The 26,856-nt window shown below is 37.7% G+C and overlaps 1 protein-coding gene across 2 annotated transcripts; it reads left to right on the top strand.

The window, feature by feature from the left end:
- The first annotated feature begins 494 nt into the window (after nucleotides 1-494).
- On the top strand, nucleotides 495-26,297 carry tacc3 (transforming, acidic coiled-coil containing protein 3). Of its 2 annotated transcripts, none has more exons than XM_039751755.1 (17): nucleotides 495-539; nucleotides 6,242-6,416; nucleotides 6,753-6,889; nucleotides 10,010-10,056; nucleotides 10,397-11,456; nucleotides 13,618-13,654; nucleotides 13,965-14,127; nucleotides 14,724-14,776; nucleotides 16,193-16,326; nucleotides 16,429-16,522; nucleotides 19,554-19,697; nucleotides 21,550-21,626; nucleotides 21,701-21,744; nucleotides 22,020-22,180; nucleotides 22,500-22,606; nucleotides 25,733-25,853; nucleotides 26,126-26,297. In XM_039751755.1, the coding sequence occupies exons 1-17, from the start codon at nucleotides 532-534 to the stop codon at nucleotides 26,201-26,203; spliced, it is 2,640 nt and encodes an 879-aa protein (XP_039607689.1). In that variant the 5' UTR covers nucleotides 495-531; the 3' UTR covers nucleotides 26,204-26,297. The 2 variants fall into 2 exon arrangements, with proteins under 2 accessions (XP_039607689.1, XP_039607690.1); XM_039751756.1 differs by lacking the exon at nucleotides 495-539 and adding an exon at nucleotides 653-790.
- Nucleotides 26,298-26,856: the final 559 nt, after the last annotated feature.

Genomic DNA, 26,856 nt, shown 5'->3' with positions numbered 1-26,856 from the left:
TTATACTGTGCCAAGCTAAGAAAACTGATGTATATTGTGTGGCTTGGGTTAGACTTGGGATTCCCTGTCTGAATAAACTTCCAAGTCCGGCCCTGCTGAGATATGTAGCTGAGATATGTTGTCGCTCCATTCTGGCTGAATATTTCTAAACTCAGTTATTGAAGGACTGTAAATTAATTATGTAGTTCGCTGACGTAGCGGTTTTTCACCCATGAACTTATAAACTAATTAGCGGATAAATAGAACATTTCATACAGGTTTAGAGTTTGGGATAACGCACTACTACTTTTACCAATGCTGATTTTGATTCTAAGTTTACTTTGCGCGTTTGAGCCAGCTTGTCAAAACTTCAGAACTCACAAATGTGTTCACTATACGCAATTTATTAAATACCATACCACACCACTTTCAAAGATAGCTAGATCTTGAGCAAAGCCTAAGGGTGGAGCTAGAGCATATCCCAGCAAGCATAGCGCCCAGGGCAGGGCGGAAGTCTTTGTCGCAGCCCGAATTAAATCCTACAATTCCATTATGAAGCGGTAAGTCACAGACATGCCCAGCCTCCGTAGGCGGAACCTTGCAGTACGTGATTGGCGGGTTTGTATGACAGACTTGCCTACTTGATGCTATTTTACCGTTTCTGATTGGAAGAGTGTAGTCGTGTTCAAATTTAAAACCTGCTAGACGTGAAACGTCCAAACGTTATAAGGCAATACGGTGCTAGAGTGTTAATAGAAAGTTATTTTGTTTTTTCCTCGTTTTTCAAGTAGCTGCATTGACAGAGACACAGGTACGTTCTTTTCAAAAAGGGGTATTTTTATTTAGTGTATAAAGCTAGGTGTCTAGTTTGTGGAAATTGTCCACGCTATTACAAAGGTGTTTTGAGTCTTTAGTTCCATGCGTTTTTATGGTAAGCTATTTTTCGCCATTTTGCTTTAAAGTTTGTATGCGGTGTTTTTACTTGAGCCTGGAAAAAATAACCGAGTGTTTTTGTTTTTATTAAATGGTTAATGGCGAGCTTTTTATTGAACATGTTTCGCTATATAAAGCACACGCCTATTGATAAATTCCTTTATACCCTGACGGTTTACCTTGGTTATATCTGTGGTTAAGACGCAGTTTTCCTCCGTGGTTTGCTAATGGGATTATTCGTGTCTTTTCTGATTGTTCACTTCGATTTCTGACTCTTTATACGTAACGATCGCAACGACGTTACAACAGTATGGACCCTGTACAGTTGGGGTTTCGTTAATTGACGTAAGTTTTCTTGAACGTAGATTCAGAATGATCTTGACATCATCATTATTATTATTATTGATGATGACCTGAAGCTGGAAACGCATCGGTGGCAAGTATTTGTCTTGCCATGTTTTCCCGGATTGTCTAGTTTCATGCTACATCAGAAAATCTCTGAAACACTTGGAACGATTACCCTATACTGGAGTCTGAAAGCCATTTTACTGAAAATACAAATTCTTTCATAGCCAGCTGTAATAGCATGAAATTATTTAATACATGCTTTTGTATTTTGAAGAGTGTAGTTCAGCCGAGTCTCTATCCCGGAAGATTGAATTCCATTAGGTTACTTTGATTCACTGGTCTGTCTGTGTGACGTTTATATATAAAAAGAGAATCAACTGGCTAAGCAATTTGGTCAGCAAGAGCTGTCTAACCTTTTTAATGATGTATAGCTCACCAGTCTCAAATCGATGATGGTTCCTCGAAATGTACGTGACTAGCATACATGTCCATTTGTGGTTTGAGTTGAAGTGAACTTTTGTTTAATATTCTTTAATTCTCTGGATTTAATGTGTTTTGAAATACCTTAGCACACTGAGACTTTTACCTCTGCGCAAGAAACTGTAAATGTGTATGATGTGGTCTCAAACGTAACACACTCTTTAAATGTCTTTTTTAATTGACCTGCTGGTTTACAGAAAGTGCTGAATCTTTAAACTAAAGTACCATAATGTTTTTAATGATGTAACTGTACAGGTGAATACTGTCGGTGTGATTGGGATTTTTGTTTGTGAAAAATGAATACTGTACATTTTAACAGACTACCCTTGTTTTAAGGATAAAATTCAGTTGTGCATTTTTTTTGATTTGTGGTAGTAAATTTCCAGCAGTATAAATTATACAGTATGTAAATATGTTTGTAGATTTTCATGTACATTGTGAAAAAACTGAAGCTGTGTCAGTATTTCTCTAACCAGAGTTATCTGTGTAGTTTTAAACTGATTCTTGATCTGTTCTACAGTAAACCAGGGAGTACTTAATGAAACACATTTAGACAGTAATCCCTGATTAAGTTGAGAAGTCGGGCCTATTGCCTTTTGGCATTGGTTTAACCAAAGGAGATCAGGGTAAGTCACACTTGGTAACTGAGGTATTGAAACCACTCTTCGCCATCACCCCCAAATTTGACGCTTAGTTTAGTGTTTTGAGAGTTGGTGAAATTTGTTGCATTTTTAACTTGTTTAATGTTGCTGTTTCTTATGGAATTGTGTAAATTAGGTATAATTATTACAAATGGTTAAAATATTAAGCTATACTATCCATTTGAAATGACAAGAATTAATAATGCATCATATTAAGTTGCATTGCTTTTTTTATCAGCTAGGGGTAAAGGGGAAAATAAGCACCAGTAATCGGTTTTAAAGGTCTTTTTCCAAACAGTTAATTGTTGAAGCTATTTTTTATTTTATATTTTTTTAATTTAATCTATAAAGGTTGGTCTTTCTGCAGCCCCAAACAGAGTGTACACACTCTACAAACTCTGAGCCAAAAAGGGAGCATTATAGGGCATAGTGGTGCTTGGCTTTTTAAGTTGAACTGTAGATTGTCTGTCTTTGTCCTGTTTCTGACATCGATCTGGCAGCAGAAAATTACAGAACAGATTTTCTTGCTCTTTCTTCTAGGAGTCTTGCTATTTTAGCCATTGCAGGTTTGCTTTTTTTTTTATTTTTAAATAGGCTCGTATAATAGGTGATAATAACTTCTGACAAAACATTAGTGTCTTCTATTAATTTTACAACAATTAAATAAAACTGTTTTTCCAAGCTAATACACCAATGTGTCCAATTAGCTAGACACTTGAAGTCAAAGGTATTACATCTGTAGATGTTGCACTCCTGTTTCTTTAAGACAGAAATCTCAATGTAATGAGAAATGTAATTCCACTGGCTATTAGAGTTGTATATAGAATTTGTAACTATCCACATTAAAGAAATGTAGTCTCCTAAGATGTCTGTGTAGTTGCTCTTTGATGTGGCAAAAGTAAATTGGTTTCTTTAGCGGATGCTAAGTTGCACCAAAAAATGTTTATACAACTTTTGCAATATCATTCATTCTTTGTCAAGAAAAAGTTGGCAGTAGGAGAGAAAATCAATTTAAAAAAAAAGGGGATTTAGGTTGTTAGCTTTGCGTATTTTCCCTTCCAGCATCGAAGCCTGTGATTACTTCAGTCCAGTTATGCTTTGTCCATTCCAAACTTTTTCTGCGCAAGGGGTGTTTTTTTTTTTTAAAGCTCTGTTTCTTTTCACTCTGGTTTTTCTTCAGCATTTCCTATACCCTCACAGCCTCTCTGTCAAATTTACAATGTGTCTTATTCTGGAGACTTTTTAGCTTCTTAGTAATTTAGGGTTTCTTATGTTGAAAGTTGCACAGTTTTTTTTGTAATAGTACAATAATGTTAACATCAAAGTTAATATATTGTCTGTGATGCAGTGATAGTGTCCCTTGAAATTGTTTCTATGTGAGTCTTGCATTTCATTCTGGAAACAATCATTCAGAGCCATTTCAACCTCAAGGGTCCATTTCCTCACTATCCTGGTGGCAAAAGGTTTCTGTTTTAACAGGCTTGTAGATAGGACCACAGTCTGAACCATCTTCCTTCCATCGGCTCAGTGGTGCCACAAGTTTACACTTTAAAGCCATCTTTAACATATGAATAAACTAGGCACAGCTTGTTGATTCCTGAAGTGGAGTACTGTATACTGATAAGGTTACCATTAACTATAAAGCTTTAAAAACAACAAAGTGATCTTAACTGTAGGGCTGGAATGATTCATCATTAGAGTGATGACTGAGAATTTTTGCACATCCCTGGGGTCCTTATTTGCTGTAGGACAGTAACAAAGATGCCCAGGGCAATGCAACTTATTTCCCCAGGTAGATAAAAATGGACACATTCGTGCAGTCAGAATTTGTCTAGATTACATATTTGGTTTTTTTTTTTTTTTTTTATTTATTGGTTCCTCTGCCATGTAGATGACTTTTCCCTGTCCTGCACCTGCCCTCTCTACTGTACTTGCTGTTTGACTGAAACTTGTCCAGCATTAAGTGTCTAGCATATAAGGTTTAAGCCACTCTCTGCGATACACAAATGCTGCACAGTTTGTGCTTGCGGTTTTTTTTTTTTTCCTTCTTTGATTGAATAGTTCCCTTTATAGTGGATGGCAGACTTATTCTGAATCCTTTCTGCTTTGCTTTTTAATCTTGTTCCAGCTTTCTACCCACTTAATCTTCGAATAAACTGTGTAGGTCTAGATAATTTGTTTTTAATTTGAAAGTTTAATTTTTAAGTATTGATCACTATTGTTACCCAAATGACAGTTAATTCTCCAGACCTTAGTTTTATCAACTTTGTGGGCACAGAGGCCCTTCATCAGTCCATGAGCTCACTCATGATGCAGTGCAGCAACTGAGATTGGGGGTGGGGGGGGATTAGGAATGAAAATGGGGCACCAAGGGGAACTGGCAAGCTTTTCTGTTTGGATGGTGATGGAGCTGAGTGGAACCTGTGGGCCAGCAACATGTAATGCTCCCACAGACGGATGTGAGTTTAAAACATGAGGCTGAAAGTGCAAATTCCTTAAGATAAAAAGAGAGAAGGGCTGAAGTTGTACTGTCTTTTATGGCCATAAATAGGAGGGTAGTAAATGGTTCCTGATTACATTGATTCATTGAGTGTGTTTGTTGGTAAAAATAAACATGTTTAATTGTTGCATAGGAAGCTGTCAGTGTGGTTTTGTACCTTGTGCCAGGGAAGGCCATTACAATATTTCTTGTATTCATATATAACAATTCATTAATATAACAAGTGGCACTACCCAGAGATACTGGGTATGTTGGGAGAAGGATGCTAAGGATAGAGGTGAGAGAGAGGAAGGCCTAAGCGAAGGTTTATGGATGTGGTGAGAGGGGATGTGAAGGTTATGGGTGTAAGAGAACAAGATGTGGAGGACAGAAAAATATGGAAGAAGATGATCCGCTGTGGCAACCCCTAATGGGAGCAGCCGAAAGAAGTGGCATTTCTCTTGTGTATGAGCTTGTTCCAAAGAGAGACACTTTTAATCAGTTGTGTGGAATTGGTTTAGATCTGAAAGATCAAATGTTAGGCAGACTAATGTAAAATTTGCAAATTGTCAAAAGAAGTTAATGGTGGTAAAACATCCAGTCCATTTCCGCACTTAAATGGAACCAGGGTAAGAGAGCGCCGAGATAAAGCCTGTCTTCAACCAGCAGTTCTAAAGTATTCTTTGCCTTGCTTCAGCATGAACTGCACAAATAACTCTTATCTATCTTTTTAATGTGGTGGTTAGTAGAGCTTTCATTGTATGGGGCTGAGGGAAGAATATGCCAGAGTGTTTTGTCGCCTCTTCTTAGCCTACAGCTGTGACTAGGCTACATTGGGGTGGATAACGAAATGGCTGTCTGTAATAGGCGTTTGGAGGCTATTAGGGTGCACTTGGCAAAAATGACTCCTCTACAGGTGGCTCACTCTAAAGGTCTGTAGTAATCGCAGAGGTAAAAAGCTGGCTGGTGTGCTCTGCAAGCTAATCTGTTCGATTGGAAGAAGTCACCTGCGAGATGGCAGCAGGTGTGTCTTGGGTATAGAGAAGAGCAATGAGTGCTTCAAAAAAAAAGTTGTCAACTACAGAATTTAAGGAAAGATTCCTGTAAATGATGTGAAAAGAATGTCCGCCTAAAGGAGGAATGTTTTTGGATAAGTAGCCCTCAAACTACAAAAGGAAAAAAAACTGCAAAGTCTACACAAAGTAGTTTTCTTATTATGCACCTCTTATTGACAAATTGTTTTTGTATTATATTTTCAGTTTGCAGAATGAGAGTATCCTATAGGCAGAAGAATATTCACGTCTTTCACACTGACTAGAATAACTCTGGATCATTATGAAACAGTTTTTCTGAAATACAAGGATCTTGTGTTTTTCTGCAGAATGAGTGTCTCAATTACAAATGATGAGAATTTTGGAATTGACCTGTCAAACAACCATTGCAGTTTGGATTCGTGCGAGATTCTCTTTCCTCAGCAGCAAACCGGAAGACCATCAATACTACGTCCTTCCCAAAAGGAGAACATGCTCCCAAAAAATGTACCCAAATTCACAAAGGTTTGAAAAGTTACAGTATTACAAATTGCTTCTAAAATGGTACAATGGAAGTTTTAACTTCTTGCATGCTTTACGGTATTTCAATGTCTCACCTAAAACAAATGAGATCTGAATGCAAGAGTTAAGGCCATTATCTGGTTTTACCCATTTCTGGCCTCTTGTACCAGTTATCCACATATTGGGTGAATTCTAATTACAGTATCATATAGATATCAATACTAAATTTATAATAAATGCAAATGAGGTGTCTCCTGTAATGGAACTGCTCCTGCAAACTTGCTTTGACTTTATATTAATTGCTTAATTGGGTGTGTTTTGTTTTTAATATATAAATAGGTAAGCTTTCAGACTCCTTTGAGAGATCCTGTTTCCCACAAAATTGTGTCTCCCTCTTTCTGTGGAAGATTTGATGGTTCTTTTGACGTAGATGACTGCACCAAGGCCATGCAGTTACTAAAAATTCACACAGATGAGTGAGTAATTTATGACTTTATTGTAATCATTCTGTTGCCGTGAGACTTGTTTTTAAGTGTACAGTATATTATACTCTCACTTCACATACTAGATTATAATGTTGGGTTATAATACTCTGTTCTGTTCTGGGATTGTGAGGGCCTGAGTTAACAGAAAATGGGATAAATTTGTATGTAGTGTAGAATTTTTTTTTTTTTTGGAATGCTTAATTTATCCAGCTACAGTTACTACATACTCTTGGTTATAGAGCTTAATACCTACATTTAGGACCCACCTACTGAAATATTAATGATACAATAACATTCAATTGCGTTTGAGGCCTGTGTAAGCATTGTGGCCTTCAGTAGACAGTTCAGTAGGTTGATTCTAGATCCTTCTCAATGTATTTCAGGGTGGTTGCGGCAAAAGACTTTCACCATTATTGCAATAGGCTGAAATTGGCTGTCTTTCACACAGTGACAATTTGCAATTGCCAATTAACATCACCTAAATTTTAAAACTTTTGTAAATAGTTCCTTCATTGCTTGAGCTTGTCTGGTCTGTGCAATATTGGTGTTCAGTTATGACAAATATAAGGGAATAACAAAAGTAAGAGGCCATCATTATTGTGGTGAATAACCTATATGGACATTTAAGTGAATGTGTGGCACTCTGATAGTAAATTACAGGATGACCAGATTTTCAAAGCCTCAACCAAGTACAATTTTAGAGCATGCAGATCCATATGTTAAGCCCATCTTCATTTATTCAATGCCTGTTTGATCTTTTTAGTGACGGTGAAAGTTGAAGGCACATTAGGGAACATTTTTGTAAGTAAATTTGATTATACACGAGTACTCGCAGAGGAAACCAACATACTGTCTGGTTTAGTCTGCTTTGTTGTCCTTGTGATCTTCAAATTTAAGACAAGTACTTGCATCTTCCCCATTTTAATTTTTGGTCTCCCCTTTTAAGTAATGTTTTATACAGTGGGCACCCTAATAAACCCGGGACATTGTGATATTCTTGGGTGGGGGGTTGGGGATGTTTTCTTGCATAATCTGAAATAAAGGCTGTTCCTGTCACCTGGATGTCTGGCCTCAGTAGTAAAGTATGGGGTCTGTGAAATAGTGAATCATTTTATAACATGTGGATAATGGAGCTTTGAGCTGGGCTTAATGTAAGGTAAACAATACATTTTTTTTTGCTGTATGGGAAAATGTACTGTATGCTACATGTGCTTCCCCTGCTTTCATCACATTTCATCACTGCTCAGACTTGACTCCAAAGCCCTATAGAACAGGCATGTCAAACTCGCCATTGGTGGGCCGCTTCAACTGCCATATGTGCTCAGCGGGCCGCACTGTAACAAATATTATACTATTATACAAAGTTGCTGTAGCTTTCCTTCCAATACTGAGATCTTTAAAAAATGTAACACAAAGTTTTAAAAAGTTTGGAATCCTCCAAAAATCAAATTTTACTTTACTAGTAAACCTAACAAATTAAGTTTACTTCAAAGTTTATATTGTAAAATAAGCAGATATGCAAAAAGCCACCTGACTTACACTAATTTTACAAACTCAATCACAAAAATGTTAAACAACTCACCAACTTCTTGCGTCCACTTCAGATCTTCAGCTGTAGTCTGCACCTTTTGTTACAAAACTAGCACAAAATTACATAAAACAAGAGCAAAAAAACATGAAAATATGCGGGTTATTGCTACTCGTGATGGTCAGTTCTGCCCAGTGGCCAGTCTCGGAAGCCCAGCCAGTAGTATAGCCTAGCAGGGGCGGCTCTAGGCTCATGGCAGCCCTGGGCAGAGAGAGAATCGGTGGCCCCATTGCCTGCTAATGTCAATATTGTATCTTATGCACCGCGGATGGCCACGTCCGTTGCGGACACTGCATAGTCCTGCTTCTATATGCGCGTGTTTGTAACTTGAAAACCAAGTGGCGGACCATGATATTCTCATTACGGCAGAATGTGTTAATACTACGTATAGTGTACTGCTCCGACTCTAGCAACATTAGTAAATACAGCGTATTAATAAACAAGAAACAATGTTTTTCGGCCACATTGCTGTCAGCTGTGTTATTATCTCTTTGTTTTATATTCAATATATACTCAGCAAAAAAAAGTCTGACTTTCAACTGTTTTTATTTCAGTAAACTTAATGTGTAAATGTTTGTATGAACAGTAAGAGTCAACACCATAAGACATAAACTAAAAATGTTTCACAACGTGTCCCTGAATGAAGGGAGGCTCAAAATCAAAAGTACCAGTCAGTATCTGGTGTGGCCACCAGCTGCTTGAAGTACTGCAGTGCATCTCCTCCTCATGGACTGGACCAGATTTGTCAGTTCTTGCTGTGAGATGTTACCCCACCCTCGTGGCTATACTAGCAGATGACGTTTCCGGTACCGTAATGCCATTGGAAAATGTGCTTTTGGTCAGGTGGCAGAAGTAAGAAAAGTCAATAAGTAACGCTGAAGATGCAGAGTGATTCAATTACTATTGATAGTAATCATTTTGTTCAAGTTCAGTGCTAACTTGGATCTGTCATGTGGGCCGCGTGTTTGACATGCCTGCTATAGAACATCATAAATTTAGTTTACCTTTAGTATAATTACACTTGTCTTGCTTCTGTTTCTAGGAAGCATCACAAAATGAGCTATGCGAGTGTCGGGCCAATGTGGAGGTTTTGGAATGCTGACATCAAATTCTTATTTTAGTGTGTGTGGTGGGTGGTTGTTTGGGGGTGTGGTGTTTTTATTTTTTTTTTTTTTTTTTTTTTTTTTCTTTTCTTCCTCCCCATGGTTGAAGATGGCAAAATCTGTAGGGCAGTTTTAATATGGCTGTGTCACTCTCTGCCTCGATAGTTAAGCCAAGTACAACGCATAGCCAATAATGTCTCGCCACCCTTTAAGCTCTGCATAGATTTATTCTAAGTGACAGAAATGGTGGTGTGTGTGGTGGTTTTTTTTTTTTTCTTCTCTGACTGTTTAAATATTTAATGGATTATCCAAGTTATATGAATTCTTACAGTAAAATTTTAATGTCTTATGTATGGACTGTTTTTGAAAAACTTGAGTAAACTTAGGTTTTTTTCCCCCCCTCTCCTCCATCACCAACAGCACTCTGAATGTTGACAGACAAAATGAAGCAGGGAAATCTATTCCAGGTAACTTTTGCCTAAAACTGGCGTTTAAAATGTGTGCTAGTTGAATACCAAATGCCTATGTTAATAGTAATTTGGGAGGTTTATTTACAGTAAAGGTGCGTCATAAACATAATTTTAGATTTTATAGTTTTTATGATGTCTTGATTCTTTAGGCTTAAACTTTATGACCTGCAAATCTACTTTAATGTATTAATTTGACTTGATAAGAAGGTGTTGGAAACATTTAAAACTTTATGCATTTAAATTGTTTTTTAGCCTGGGTGTATGTGTATGGTTAATTCTCTGACTCCAAACCAAATTTTCCATTAACTTTTTTTGTTTTTTTTAATTTATTTAATAGGTATATCTGGTGATGATGCGTTATCTACTGACAAAGAGAATGGAGACAAGTCAGATGTTGACAACCATCTGCTTTTGGATATACCTGCTATTCAACCTTGTGATTTAAACATCACAGCTGAAAATGGGCAAGATGCCAAGCAATTTAGCCAAGAGAGTGTGGCGGATAAACCGTACCTAGAAGATACAATTCTTTTTGCTCCATCAATTGACGATTTTGTTCCACAGGTAGAACAGCAGCCTGAGTCTGTCACTTTTCTTAAAAATACTAATTTTGAAGAAAGTGTGGTCATAGTTAAATGTGATTCTTCAAGCACTGTTTCATCCCAAGATGTAACAATTGCTTCCTGTCCCTCACAAGAACTAGACAAAACAGAGGTTCCTGACTTGCCATCTTCATCCATTACTCTATGTGAGTCTCCATTAATAAAAGGTACCTACACTTTAAATTTTGATGATCTTGATTCAGTTAATCCTTTCAAAAGTGCTGGTTCAAAGATTCAGAATTCTCCTGTTGTTGCCACTAAGCCCCCACTAGATGTTTCTGAGCCAGTCAATGACATCCCTTTAAATCTGAAGAGCATGGAATCTGAAACTGTTGAATCCGAGGGAATCTCTGTGGGCCTGGATTCAAGCGAGTTCTCAAAAATGGCTCCGCCTCCAAAGGATGAGCCTGTAAAGTTGGAATTTAACTTTGATGATGGAAAAAAGGCTACAAGGAAACCACCTCCAATGAAACTTGGTAAAAGACCACCAGGCGCCAAAGTACCAGTCACAACTCGAGTGGCACCAGCACAAAAGAATTGCTGCAAACCCAGCGTAGAAGCTGAGAAAATGGCCGAAGACGTTCCCTTACCAAAAGCCTCATACAGCCTTGACATGGATAAACTGGATGATCCAAACTTTAACCCGTTTGGCTCTGGTGTAAAAATAGGCAATTCTCCAAAGCTGCCAGTTAACTGCAGCAACAAGATTGAAGCAGCTAATTCTTCCAAAGTCCCTGAGACTGCCATAATGGAGAAAACTGTAAATGATGTACTAACTACAGAAATTTTGAATGGGTAAGTTATTGACACTTCATATTAATGCTGCAAGGTAGTGCTCTGGTTTTGTTGCCTGTGTTATATATATTTTTTTTTCTTTTCAAATTTTCAGTTACATTGTTAAATTTTATTCTACTTTTTTCCCTCTCTGAAGGTGATTTTTTTTTTTTTAGCTTTAATTCAAATACTTTAATGTTTAATATACTGATTACTGTATTAGTTGAAAATTAAGCTCTTCAGCTTCTCGCTGCTCACAACATAGACAAGGAAGACTTTAGAGGTACCAACATTTATTTTGGTGGTAATATGGAACTGAAGCTCTGCACTGCAAAATGTGTATATTGAAATGTTTTATTAGTTACCCGTTTGTGGGAACATGCTTTTCAAACAATTTGCAATGCATGCTACTTTGTGTTGTGTTGGACTTCAAACTGCCAAAATATCTCCACACTATCAAGTTCCACTGACCCTTTTCAACAATGTCCTTGTCTTTTGAGCCTTGGGGTGTCATCTTCAGTAATGTTGGTCCTTCACCCCACCCATGACTTTGTTACATTTTTCTGTCATTTTCTCTTATCTTGGCCACACTCCTGACATACTGGCGTGCATGGCTGCTGCAAAACAAACATTAACACGCATGCTGCTGTGTGCATCAGCCTAACCTGACACAGCTTTAACTTTTTTTCCAGTCACATGATTGGTTCAGCATGGTGCTATTCTCCTTATCATTGGCTTCTTTTGACAAGGAGTTCTTTTGACTTTGTATGGACCATGTGTTAGGTTTCTTTTAAGGGAAAGTTTATTTCATGATTGTTTTATTGCCCAGCCCTACTTGTGTATAATATGTTTAAGCCAGCAATGTCTGACTTTAGTCAAATGTTTAGACCTAGTAAATTCACAAATTTTATACTAGGTCTTTACCTGCTTCGATTGAGATCCAATACCTATTTCTTGTTTACACAGACACTGCATCCTGGGCATTCGCTGAATTGTGCTCATGAATGACCTTGAACTTATAATACTTGCTGAAAAATTGAAGTATTGGGCAATATGTTGGCTTAGTCAAATTTAAGAAGGCAACACCTAATTTAAAAGTAGTAATGGTTAAAGGAAATGTATGTATTCACTCAGTAGTCCAACTGTGTCTTATGGGCAGTGAGTTTTGTCACTTTACACACTTCATTGAGTTTGATTTATACCTGTGGTTTTTGGTTGGAAGCTTGGATTTTCACATGACAGACTTAAGGCTAGAGTGGATTGATATGCTTGACTGGCTAATGGGAGACGTGTGTATTATTTTTTATTTTTTTTTTTATATATAACTTGCTTTGAATATTTTGAGATAACGTTTAAAGTGCTTGCTTCACCGGGTCTCACAGCTCATTGTGAATTTTTGAGTATTGTGTATGTTTAAAAAATCTTGCATATTATTGTAGAAAATATAATTGTTCTCAAGACCAAAAAATTCTGTAAAGGTTATCCTAGATGGTCTCATTAAAAAGAGTAAAGTTTGTAAATGAAGTGAAGTACTAAAGCATGAAGTGTGTGTGTTTTTTAAATTCCCTAACCGTATACACTCGCAGATAAGTTGGGACTTGGTTTTACCATATAATTTCTGGTAGTATAATGTCGGCTGTATGAGTCGAATGCAGAAAACCCGTGCTATTGGTCCAAGAGATTTGATATGCTAACTCCCACCTGAGAGAGTAACCATGGAGCACACTGCCTTTTTTTTTTTTTTTCTTTCTTTCTATGTATTGGGCCTATGTGACCACACGGTAATACCCAAACTATTCCAAAGCAATTTGCACTGATATGAAATTTTTTTATCTCGCACCCTCATACACCTTTATTGTAACAGCATCCATTCTCTACAATGGAGTGTTCGACCAGAAGAAAATATGAAGCTGGTTTTAAATTGAACGTTGTTGAAGTAGCAGAATAAATTGGCAACTGCGCTGCTGCAATAAAATTTGATGTGTCTGAGAACCTAATGTGAGATTGGAGGAGGCAAGAAGATGTACATGATCGTATGTGGCGTGTGTGTTTTGGTTTTGTGTGTGTGGGGTTTTTTTTTGTTTTCCCTTCCCCAAGACCAGACTTGTACTCGCGTACAGTACTTCAATTGTTTGGGGTTTTGTATGTATTTTTATTTCATCTTTTTGGTTTTCCTCACTAGGCCAGATGGGACAAAGTCATCTGTGACACCAACCAGGGTGAGTGAGTGAATTATTGCTTTATTTATATTTTGGTTAATTCGGTGTTTTGTCAAAGCTTTCATGACGTGAGTAGTCACTAACAGGATGTTCATTATCTGCTTTAATGTATAATGACATATGTAGCAGGCAGTAATGTAAAAGTCCTCAAATGTTGCAAGCTGAAGTAAGAATTAATCATGTTGCTTGTGCAAAGGCAATTTACTTGCAGTGTATTTGACATCCATCTTGTACATAGCTTTTAAATCCCTGAAACACTACACAATGTATAATTTCAGTTATTTAAATGAATGCTTTTCAATCCTTGTAGGATCTGTCAAAGTTGTCGAGTAGCTGTTCCAACAATGGGGGAGATCTATTGATGGTGAAAGCTGCAGATCCGAACAAACCGGTATCTTTGGACAACACTATAAATTGCACTCTGACTGGACTTGATATCACAAGAGATGAAGCTTTTTTGTCACCTTCAAAATGTATGGACTGTTCATTGTTTTTCTTAATGTTAAGTTTTTAATTTTTAGTGATTTTTACCATGTACATACAGTACATAATTCACTGTTTCAAATTTTTAGGTCCCTGCTATCAGAATTACAGATTAGTAGTCTGTTTTAAGCCATAGTACACTTTTTTTTTTCAGTATAACTATCACATCAATAAATGGTATGTAGCATATTTTGAAGGTAGAAAAATATTGATTTTACAGAGTTTCGCTGTAGAAAATGAAATTTATTGGTTGATATACAGGGAATTCAGTAGAACATAAGGTAACTTTCCTTTTTTTCCAGAAAAGGTCTTTTACTTTCACCATTTACAGTATTTGTACCGTTAAATTTACTGACATTTTTTACAGTGTATCTGCAGTTTAACAATTTATACGGTCACCTTTGGCAAACTTCTAATTTTCTAAAGGGATGTGCAAACAGATTAAGAAAATTGTTTTCAGTAACAATTGTTTTCTTCGCGTCTCTTAATGTGAATAGCCTTTGGCTCTTTCATTGTTAATATCTTGTTGATTCAGTAATTTTAGCCTTTTCACAACCTACTTTATTAATTTGAACTGTATTTTTAGTTTCTGGTTTTACAGAGCCAATTGACTATCTGGAACAATTTGGCACATCTACGGTAAGTTGTGTTTTTTGTGGTGTGTGGGTTGGTTTTTTTTTTTTTTCTCTTCCATGAAAATCCTGTAAATGTTGATGCACTGTAATTGTAAGGCTTCACCATACCATAAAAATCAGATAGCAGAAGCTCACAACAGAAAATCATGGGGCTATGTACTGTGAAGTGTCAAGATCCATATTTCGATCTTTGGCAAATCTATGCTTGTTTAGAACAGATGTGTATTATAATAGGGATGGAAGTGAAAAGATTAATTGTTCAACCAATTTGATTGTTAGTCAGTTAGGAAAAGAAAATTAAGGCCCAACCCTTTACCATTACCTCAAATCACAGTGTACTTTGACAAGTGGGGTATGTTGAAACTGCTCTTTGTAAACTGCAGTTTGATTTTATAAAACAAATTTGTGCAACGGAGTCAAGTGTAGCAACAAAATGATCTGGTAAAATGAGTTTTGAAACCTTTCCTCCCTGTTCATTCCCATTTTGCCCCCTCTAATGATGCTCACAATCAGGTTAGAACTTGCAAATACACTAAAAGTGCCTTGCAAGAGTATTTTCAACAATAGGATTTCAAAACCATTTTCTCTATTAAAAAAATGCTTAGAATGTACAGTTAAGTTACTAGGAAGACAGTTATACGAAATGGATGGTAAGTATGCTCTTCACAGTTCAAAATAGTGGCAAGTTCCCACACACACGTAGATACTGCCCTCCATAATGGTGGTACAGGAGTGTGTTGTGTTTGGTGTGTGTGTGTGTGTGTGGTGTGTTTTGTAGCTTTGATAAAAAAAAAAAAAAAATTTTAAATTGAATGCATGATTAAATTGAAGTACATGCAAGGGATATGCAACAAAGCACTAAATATGACTGTTTTAATATACCTAAATATCCCAAACATTATGGTAACCTGAAGTTGTGGAACAATGTAGAAAGTGTAATTTTTACATTTGTTTTGATTAGTGTATGCAAATACCCAAAAATTAGTCTACAGTGTGCACTTTAAAGAAATTAAACGTTTCAGATGAGATTAAACTGGAATAGAGGCGTAAATTGAGGAAAAAATGTTTTTGTCCCATTATGGATGGTGCTCTGTGCATGAATGACACAACAAATCTTTCAGTTTTAACAGGCAGGTAAGGTCCAAAACGAAAGCAAACTATTCATGTGGCTCACCACCACAAGGAGGAGGAACCAATGCTTTTTCACGTTTGGGTTATATTTCTTGTTTCAAATGCTGTCCTTTTAAATAGGAAAAGCCATACAGAAGTCTCCAGTTTTGTCAAGTTTCACAGAATTGTGCAGTTTTATTCCTAATTTTGATGCCCCTTGACAGGGGCATCAATCCTCTTGACATTGGTGGTAAATGGTCAGATTTGTTAATTATTTAGTAGCCTGTTTTTTAGAATACTGTTGTCTCAGTTTGCAGAGTCTGCTTTAAGAAAGCAATCCTTGTATTTGAAGTTTGACCCCCTTCTGAGGGACAGTCCTCATAAATCCATTTCCCAGCCTGCTTCTTGGAGTGGCGGTTCTCTGCCGTTCTCTGTTCTCCCCAGGTAATGCTTTTCTCACAAAGGATTTAATGAGTCTTTTACAGAAACTGTTGTACAATAACCAAAAAAAAAAAAAATTTTTTTTGTTTGCTTCTTCCCACATAGGTGTGTTGAGGAACAAGAACCAATTTCTAAAATTGAAAGTACCCAAACTCTGAAACCTTCTACTACATTGAATATTTTTGAGTCATTATCAGTGGTAAGTTTTGGTAAATAGAGAATTTGGTTTGTTTTGCTTGCATTTCTTCTGTGAATTGGCTAATATTGTAGGCTTGTTAATGAACATGCCATGTAAACAAATCTGGAAGCATGTACGCAGAGCACTAGAAATTACATTGGGAAAGTGGGAAAATCCATATTTTTAAATTCTGTTTTAATATTGCATAACTTTGGTCAGAGAATGTTACTTATGTTGCAACCATTAAGATTATTCCAAGACTAAAAAAATATTTGGTGTCTGTTTTGTAATTTTGTTGCACTGTGTATTGACTGAAGTACTCTGAACTTGCAGTATTTTACTTCACATAGGCTAGCATGAGTTGTGTGGAGGTGTGTTTTTAATTCACTTTTCACACACCTACAAAGTCAACACTGTCAAGCCTGGAGTGTTGGATGGCATTATTTCCAGGTTCATTTGCTGCTTTGTTTTCTTAGCGTGTGCACTGTCTTTACTGAAAAGAGGGTGGGAATGGTTGTAATGAAATTTCATATCCTACATAGCATACCAAATTATTTTGCACAGCAAAACGCATTTGAGTAATCTTTTTATGAGTGTGTTTTCTGATCTTTCATGAAAAGCATCTGAATATAGCTAGAAACCACAACTCTGCAAAAGTGAGTCAAATGCAACAGGGAAAAAAGTTATATTGTCTTGTTGAACTCATTAAAACAGTGTTTAGCTTTTCCTTTCATTCTATAACACTACCTGTAAACATAATTACTCAGTTAAACCCATTGTAGAGTAGTGTAATTGGTGTCTGTCTGCATTAGTCCCTGCCAGGTAATCCTCTTAAAGATGTTTTCAGTTAAGTGGTAGCACTTCAGAATCTTCTGCAGTTGAGTATTCTGAAATGTAGATAAAATAGGTTTTGGTAAATTTCATACAACACATACCGCAGACATTCTTGCACAGAACTAGACTTTAGGCTCCTCCTGCTATTAGCTGTGAATTGGCTTACTATAAAGCTCACTTTGACGAGTTAATAGTGTTGAGTAGTGCGGTGGCTCCAGAGAGGTTGGTTGGTTTGTTTGTTTGTTTATATAGTTCAGGGGTTCTTCAAAACCCAAATCAGAAAGCACCATATTGATGCCCAAGAAGATTACCATAACGACAGCAGAGCTATACATGCAATATACCGATAACATGGTTATATATTAAACGGTGAACGTTCTTCCATTCAAACATATGTAATACATGAATATTATCAAGTTGAAACCAAATGGTTATTCAAAATCGGAAGAGATTGCTGTGGTGTATCACTGCCACTATCGATGCTTATTGATGTGATTTCCCCATCCGTCCTTGAAACAAGTTGGCAAGTAGTCAACATCCTGGTTTTAATTTAATGAATCCATTCCATGGTTAAATTAATAGCAACATTATTTGCAATTTATGCAGGTGCCTAAATCGTTCTTGACAGAATTCAGCAAATAGGCTGTTTGTAAATGTGGTGTTATGGGTCCACAGCTCATTCAGCAAAGGATATTTTTTAAATCGCTGCACTCGCGGCGGCTTCGTGAGGGACGTAGTAGTCGTAAAAAGCCGCGGGGCGATCTGCGGTGTGGGCGTTTCTCACCTAGTGCACAGGTGAGGGCTTGCCCACATTCGTGATTGTTCCAATGGCTAATGTTCTGCAGCTGCTGAAGCGCGAGTCGGATAGGGGAGAGGAAAAAAAGAAACAAAGGACGGAGGTTACAGGGAGCGAGAGAGGAAGTAGGTCGGTGCGAGAGAGACGCACAGAGTGTGTGGTGAGCGAGCGAACGAGCACTCGTGGGCAGCCGCGAGGAAGTTGGGTGTTAGGCCGACGCCCAGACGTTGGAGTTGGAAGTTGCTTCTGCTGAGCGAGCAGGTAGCGGGAGTGACCAGGGAAAGGCGACTGGCCGTAGAAGACCGGAAAGGCAGCGGGAGCCGTGAGGCTTGGAGTTGTAGTCCTTGGTATGGACGTCCTAGAGACCAAGGAGTCCAAGTTTCTGGTCTGGGATGAGTGCCAGACCGAAGCCAGGATCGGGAGGTCTCCAGACCTGTGTAAGGGTGTATGAGAAAAGGGCAGCTGCTGAGAGAGTCTCGCCTGCTGCATAGCCCTAGCGGGAGAAGCAGGTGAGACGTTGACAGAAAAGATGCACCGAGCTTGTTGTTGGTTTTTTAAAGACTGCTTCCGTAAGCACGTTTTAACCTCGTCTTAAGAAGATTTTTCTATTTATTGATTTTAAACCTCCACATGTCTTTTATTGGATTATTTATTGAACTATTTTTTTGAAGCACTGCACTTTATTGAACACTTTGTTTTTGATTCTTTTTAATAAAAGCACTTTGCACATTTATACCATCCCCTTGCTCAATTGTTTATTGCCTCAACTGTCTAGCTCAACTCGGTGACATTATCGACCGGTGTTGTGTTCAAGGGCTCCTGAACAGCGATGGGAGTGTGGAGCAGAACCTGCATCGTTACAGTAAATTGGCATTCAGTGTGATTGAAGTGTTTCATCCAACCAAAGTGTCCAAATGCATGTTTTGACCTTTTTGGTATTTTCTAGTGTTTTGTACAGTTCTCAATGAGGCAACAAATATACCTTTTGTAGATGTATTAAACCCCTTCAAAATTTTATTACAAGAAGCGTGATGACTAATGATGTAAACCCTCTTTACATCTGTTAGAGATTTATGCAGTTATTCTTACAATGTGATAGCTGTCCTTTGCTAATGAAACTGCATTTAGGTTTCAACTGCCTCTCCATGGCCAGGCCTTGGTGGCAGAATATATTGCCTAGGACAACTTGGTGAAAATGTTGACATTCTGTTTAGAGTTTACCTTCACCTACGTAAGTGGTGGTTGTCTAGCAGATCCGCCTTTTGAAGGTGGCACTCGTTACAATGTATAGTGTGCAGTGTGCTTGTCCTTTTAGGTGTTCATGTATTTATTTAAATGCTTACGTCTGTTTTTATTTAGTTAATATTCACAAGTCAAGACTACAACTTGCAATATACTCAATATCTCTTTCTCTCTCTCTAGGAGCAGACACTGCCAGTTTCTAGTGCTCCAAGTTTGCCTACTGTGCCTAATGATTTTCCACTGGCTACAGAGAATGCAATTTGTGATATTTTGCAATATACCCAGAAAGACCTGGATTCTGCCATTGAAAATGTAAAGCATGAGGTAAACTTCAGTCTGCTTTTTGTTTTGTGCACAATTACCATTATTGCCTTTACAGTGCAAGATAGCTGCCTTCACTAAAGGAGACTGGCCAGGTTCCTTTTCAGTGTAGAGTTTCAACATTCTACCCATATTGGGTTTTTCCTCCATGTAGAGATACACACGTGGACAAATTTGTTGGTACCCTTCAGTCAATGAAAGAAAAACTCAAAATGGTCACAGAAATAACTTTAATCTGACAAAAGTAATAATAAATAAAAATTCTATGAAATTTAACCAATGAAAGTCAGACATTGATTTACAACCATGCTTCAACAGAATTATTTAAAAAAATAAACTCATGAAACAGGCCTGGACAAAAATGATGGTACCCCTAACTTAATATTTTGTTGCACAACCTTTTGAGGCAATCACTGCAATCAAACGATTCCTGTAACTGTGAATGAGACTTCTGCACTTCTCAGCAGGTATTTTGGCCCACTCCTCATGAGCAAACTGCTCCAGTTGTCTCAGGTTTGAAGGGTGCCTTTTGCCTTCTATGAGCCCTGACCTCAATCCTATTGAGCATCTTTGGAAAGAGCTGAAACATACCGTCTGCAAAAGTAATATGCAAAATATAGTATAGCAAAAGTAATATGCAAAATATATATATATATATGATTTTATTTATATAAACCCCAATAATGGTATTCCTTTTCTACATGAAATAGTGTAGCATATTTTAAATAGCCTGCTATTAAGGTTTGTAATAAAGCTAATGGGTGCCAAAGTCACAATTTGATGCAAAGCCTTAACTTAATGAAGAGGGTTAATGTGTCAATGGAAGGAACATTAAGGGCAACATTTATGATCTTATTGTCCATTGGAACATTATTCAGGTGTTCCTGCCTTGTAACATATGACTGTTTTGATGGGATTCAACAGCCCCACGACTCCTGGATAAGTGGTTTAGTAGGATGGATGGTTGGTTTCTCCTTTACCTATAGCAGAGAAGAATACATATTTGTGGATAGATCTTGAAAACAATATGTATTAGGTGGTGCAGTGGTAGCACTGTTGTGTTGTAGTAAATGAGAATAGGGTTCACATCCTTTTGTGTTCACTGTGTGGACACTAGGAGGAAACCCGACAACCCTGGAAGAACATGCAATTCCAAACACTTGCAGGTTAGATGAATTAGAGTTGCTAAAGTGGCCCTAGAATGTGTATGTGCCCTGCAGTGGACTGGTGCCCAGTCATTTGTTTCTGCTTTGTGTATGATACTTGCTGGTATAGGCTCCAACTGTATTGCAACCCTGCCCGGGATAAGAGGGTTAAGAAGATTGTCTATTCAGTTCCTATCACTTGATTTCATGCTGCTTGTCTCCTTTATCTCGTTGAAGCATATGCATGCTTTATCAGTCTAGCGGTAGCAGGCAATCTTTTTAGGAAATAAATATGCTTTCATATCATGAAACAATATAAACAATCGAAAATGTCTTCAATTATTTGTCTAGTGGTGTGGATCAATAGTCTAAATATTTACTTTGTATTTGATAACTAAGACTTTGCTAGGGAGCCATTTTAATTTATAAAATGCTTCACTTATGGATGCAGTTTTGTGGCAAAATTTAAAATCATTGTGAAGAAATAAATTTGACTTGAAAAATTCCGGACTTAATATACCAGTGGTGCAACTTTGGTGGGGATGTTTAAATGCACATGTCTGGATGTAGCTGTGTGCTCAACAGTAAGCTGGTATAGTTTCCAGTGTTGGCATGGGAAGCTCCACCCTATTCCTTCTAAACAAATGAAGTTGCATTTTGTAATTAATGTAAATGCAGTTACTGCAGTTTTTTTTTTTTTTTTCTTCTAGATGAGGGAGAAGGACAATGAAGTTTCTATGTGGCAAGAGAAGTATAATCAGCTAAATACGGATTATTCTCAAATGGTGTAAGTGATGTTTGAATATCATAATGCCCTGCATTTCAGTTATTTGAATAATAAAAGATTCTTTCTTCTCTTAGGAAAATTGTGACAGAATTTGAAGCAACTTTGGCAAGAGTATTGGGTGAGTATAGTTTGTGGTTTAAATAAATGCAGTTTAAGAAAAGAAAAGAAGTTCAACCGAAGACACTTTTTGCACTGTGGCTGCAATAATTCCTTGCTTTAATAGTATAAGAGTTTGAATTTATTTTCTAATTTTTGTTAAGGGGCTGCTTTTGCCAGTGAGCAATAGTTTTTAACATTAGCTTGCTGCCCAGGATTTTTTTTTTTTTTTGGATCCGTCTCTGGGTCATTAATTTCTTAAAAAAATCTGGATGAAATTCATATTTTATTTTTTAGATGATGGTGAAAAGCAAAAAGCAGCTGCTCAATTAGAAATACAAAAACTTGCAGAAGAGAAACAGCAAGTGTTGGCTGACTTGAGTTCAATGGAGAAATCTTTCTCTGAGCTTTTTAAGAGATTTGAGAAGCAAAAGGAAGCAATAGAAGGTTATAAAAAGGTAATTTTGTAAAATTTAAGATTTGCATCCATTTACTACACTTTGGGATTTAGAAAAGAGATGAAGTCCAGTTAAAACTCAATGGTTATACAACTTGCTTTCAAACCCAGTCTACACGTTGGGCACATTGTTTTTAATTATTGGAACTGTGCTTCATTTTATGATGTGTGCATGTCTTAACTGGCAAATGTAGATGGTAGCTTTTTAAATTAGTATTGTGTATATTAAAATTTGCAAAGCTATGGAAAATGCATACATTTCCATCCATGTTACATATTGTTTGTTTTGCTTGTTAATGGTTAAATTTTTAAATGCCTAGAATGAAGACACATTAAAAAAATGTGCACAAGACTACTTGGCTAGGATCAAGAAAGAAGAGCAGAGATACCAAGCTCTTAAAGCTCATGCAGAAGAAAAAATTAATTTGTAAGTAATATTTTTAAATTGGCATTTAAAATTGTCTGTTTTTACATGTCACTGGATTTAAAACAGCACTGGAATCAAAGAGTTTTTAGCTTGAAGCAACTTGAAATTAGATTTGTTGGTATTCTGAATGCATTTAATCTTGCAACTAAACTGTGAGCAAAATGTCGTTTAGAACTGCATTTTATTTTATTGCAAAATTTGAGCTTTTACTCTGTTCACAGCATGTTTTCCATTTTTTGTGTAAATGGAACATTATGAGGAAAGTACTGTCACTTTTTAAGCAGTCTGGTAGAACATCTGTAATCTAGATGTAACTTATTTGTTTAGGCATAGAATAGAGGGCAAAATAGTGAGTACCTGTGAGAGCAGTTTTGGGCAGTGCAAGCCAGCCAGCTAGAGAGGAAAGGCTGAATAATTGTGGATCATAGGATTGGCACTATAGGGGCTGATTCCACCCACTGTTTAATTATGTGGAGTTGGTGTGAGCATGGAGAACTCCTCCCCAGGAATCCAAGGTACGATAGTGGAAGCGTGGAGAATGACTGGAGGACAAGTGACCCCACGCAGTCTGGAAGGAGCCGTTTGGAGGCAGCCAAGACAGGTGTCGGGTAGTGAGAATGCGGCTGCATGGGTGAGCCAGGGAGACTAATGGTGGTCTCTGCTCATCCTGTAGTAAAAAACATTAAGGTTTTGATGACTGTGTTTTTAACCTCTGGTTTTAATGGATTTAATTACTGTAACTTTAATCTCCACCAGCACCTTCATTTTATTGGATTATGTATTATGGATTGAGTGCTGCACTTTGAACATGGTTTGTTTTGGACTTGGCTGTTAATAAAAGCACCTTTTCACTTATACACCTTCCCCTTGGTTTGTGCCTTATGTCTTCATTTGCTGGTTCATTCCAGTTAGGACTATCAATGGTGTCTGCTTCAAGAGGCTCCCAAACAGAAGTGGGAGCTTGGATCTGAACAGCACCGTCGCAGCATTTACTTTTTGAAAATAAGTTGAGAGCTTAGAGGTATGGTTAATACCATGCTCTGTTAATCAGTACCCCACTTCAGACAATTTTAAGCCCCAACACGTATTAAATAGTGATCCCACACAATTAGTTTTCATAAAAATAAATGCAAGAAACTTTCAGTGGAATATTTACTCTTGCTCCATTGAGAGTGTTGTATAGAACTACTACATGTAGCATCTTTCAATAAAACGAGTATCCAGGCCAAGTGCTAACCATTCCAATATTGTGTAGTTTCTTTATATATAAAACCTAAGTAATAAACACCTCCATAATATTTGTTGTATGGAGGTTCACTAATCAGGCCCCTTACTACATACACCAGCTATTTGTTCTATCAGAACAATGTAAAGTAATATGGCAATCGTCACTTTTCACTTCAAAACAGCTGACTGAAATGAATCTGCCTTTTATAGTCTCCTGAATAACACGGTTTTAAGTGATTGTACTGAATGTAATTAGCTGCATTTCTTGATAGAGAGAGATAGATATAGAGATATATAGATATATACACACTGCTCAAAAGAATTAAAGGAACACTTTTTAATCAGAGTATAGCATAAAGTCAATGAAACTTATGGGATATTAATCTGGTCAGTTAAGTAGCAGAGGGGGTTGTTAATCAGTTTCAGCTGCTGTGGTGTTAATGAAATGAATAACGGATGCACTAGAGGGGCAACAATGAGATGACCCCCAAAACAGGAATGGTTTAACAGGTGGAGGCCACTGACATTTTTCCCTCATCTTTTCTGACTGTTTCTTCACTAGTTTTGCATTTGGCTACAGTCAGTGTCACTACTGGTAGCAAGAGGCGATACCTGGACCCTACAGAGGTTGCACAGGTAGTCCAACTTCTCCAGGATGGCACATCAATACGTGTCATTGCCAGAAGGTTTGCTGTGTCTCCCTGCACAGTCTCAAGGGCATAGAGGAGATTCTAGGAGACAAGCAGTTACTCTAGGAGAGCTGGAGAGGGCCATAGAAGGTCCATAACCCATCAGCAGGACCAGTATCTGCTCCTTTGGGCAAGGAGGAACAGGATGAGCACTGCCAGAGCCCTACAAAATGACCTCCAGCAGGCCACTGGTGTGAATGTCTCTGACCAAACAACCAGAAAGACTTCATGAGGTGACCCAAGGGCCCCATGTCGTCTAATGGGCCCTGAGCTCACTGCCCAGCAGCATGCAGCTTGATTGGCATTCGCCATAGAATACCAGAATTGGCAGATGCACCACTGGTGCCCTGTGCTTTTTACAGATGAGAGCAGGTTCACCCTGAGCACGTGACAGAAGTGAAAGGGTCTGGAGAAGCCATGGAGAACATTATGCTGCCTGTAACATTCAGCATGAGCAGTTTGGTGGTGGGTTAATTGTCTGTGGAGGCATATCCATGGAGGGTCACACCGACCGCTACAGGCTTGACAAAGGCACCTTGGCTGCCATTAGGTATCAGGATGAAATCCTTGGACCCATTGTCAGACCCTATGCTGGTACAGTGGCTCCTGGTGCACGACAATTCCTGGCCTCATGTGGTGAGAGTATGCAGGCAGTTCCTGCAGGATAAAGGAATTGATACCATTGACTGGCCACCACACTTTCCTGACCTAAATCCAATAGAACACCTCTGGGACATTATGTTTTGGTCCATCCAATGCTACCAGGTTGCACCTCAGACTGTCCAGGAGCTCAGTGATGCGCCGTGCCGACCCCCAAATACAACAACATCTGTCTTCTCATTAGAAGCATGCACCGATGTTGTCAGGCATGTATACAAGAACACAGGGGCCATACAAAGTGCTGCGTACAATTTTGAGTTGCTGCAATTAAATTTTGGCAAAATGGACTAGCCTGCCACATTTTTTCACTTTGATTTTTGGGGCGTCTTTGAATTCAGGGCTCTGTAGGTTGATCATTTTCATTTCCATCAAACGATGTGGCATCCTTTCGTTCCTAACACATTACCCAGTCTATATCGGTATAGATATCCAGGAGGATTTTTTTTCCCATTGAGATCTGATGTGTTTTCAAAGTGTTCCTTCAATTTTAATGTGAAAACTTTATAAAGGTTAAATTAAAGTTGACTTCCCCCTCCCTCTTTCTCCCAAGTGCAAATGAGGAGATCGCTCAAGTAAGAGGCAAGTTTAAGGCCGAGATTGCTGCTTTGCAAGCAACCCTCCGTCGTGAGCAAGTAAAAATCCAGTCGCTTGAAAGAAGCCTTGAGCAAAAGGTGAGTGAGTTGAAGGCAATACAGGTTTGTGTGTATGTGGGTTGGTGTATTTAACAGTACTAAATTTAACAGATTATTACTATGGCTCATTGAAAACTCTTTGCTTTTGCTAATTTTAACAAGTACAAGCCATGTTGGGCCTATTGTATACCACCTTGTATAATAACCTACCGTGAATTTTTGAAACTTTTCTACCTTGGGTTGAAACATTTCAGCTTATTTGATTCATAGTCATTCTTTGTCAATATTAACAAATTTCTGTCTTCTAACAGACAAAAGAAAATGAAGAGCTAACCAAGCTTTGTGATGAGCTCATCATGAATGTTCAGAAAAATGGAAGAGAGAAATAAATGCCTTTTTAAGATTTTTAATTTTGAAAAGTTTTTCTGTAAATAGTGTTTAAATTTTTGTTAATCTAATAAATATTATCAAGCATTTCATCTATTTACTGAGTGCCCTAACATTTTGATGGCCATTATATGTACGTAAGAAGGTGGGGCATTTGTTCCCAGAGTCGCTCTTTAGAGAGATGAACATTTTTGAATGATACATGTGTGTCCTTTGCTGCCTTTTCCATTTACATGGTGGTTCTGGAGAGAAGCTCATGGCATCCATCTCTGTTTTGGTTTATCTATCTTAGCAGTACCGGAGTGTTTTGGTTCAGTCAGCATGTTCTCTTGCATCCTCTCAATTTTGCACTAATCTCTTCATTCCAGAAATTTTACATTATCTTTAACCATAACATTTAAGTGTTTTTTTACATGTGCTTTAATAACATGGTTCTTAGTTTCACAAACCTATATGACAAAGTGGAGACATTCAGACAACCTTTTGAGGCAAGTGCGTGGGCAAAAACTTGTTTTATAAAAGTAAAAATACCTGCTTTAACTCTGCAGCACTGGGTGTAAGGCAAAAATCAGATTTACAAGTATCTTTTATGAAATTGCATACACTCTGGTAACACACTTTTTAGTTAGATGGATCAAAAATTAAACTTGACTAT

The sequence above is a fragment of the Polypterus senegalus genome, chromosome 4 (assembly GCF_016835505.1).
Source record: "Polypterus senegalus isolate Bchr_013 chromosome 4, ASM1683550v1, whole genome shotgun sequence".
In the NCBI taxonomy this organism is placed as follows: domain Eukaryota; kingdom Metazoa; phylum Chordata; class Cladistia; order Polypteriformes; family Polypteridae; genus Polypterus; species Polypterus senegalus.
This window is presented reverse-complemented; position numbering and strand designations above follow the sequence as displayed.

Coding starts and splice junctions, on each gene's coding strand:
- tacc3 (XM_039751755.1), top strand. Junction 6,890..10,009: donor CTAAAAATTCACACAGATGA/GTGAGTAATTTA, acceptor CATCACCAACAG/CACTCTGAATGTTGACAGAC. Junction 22,607..25,732: donor GCAGAAGAAAAAATTAATTT/GTAAGTAATATT, acceptor CTTTCTCCCAAG/TGCAAATGAGGAGATCGCTC.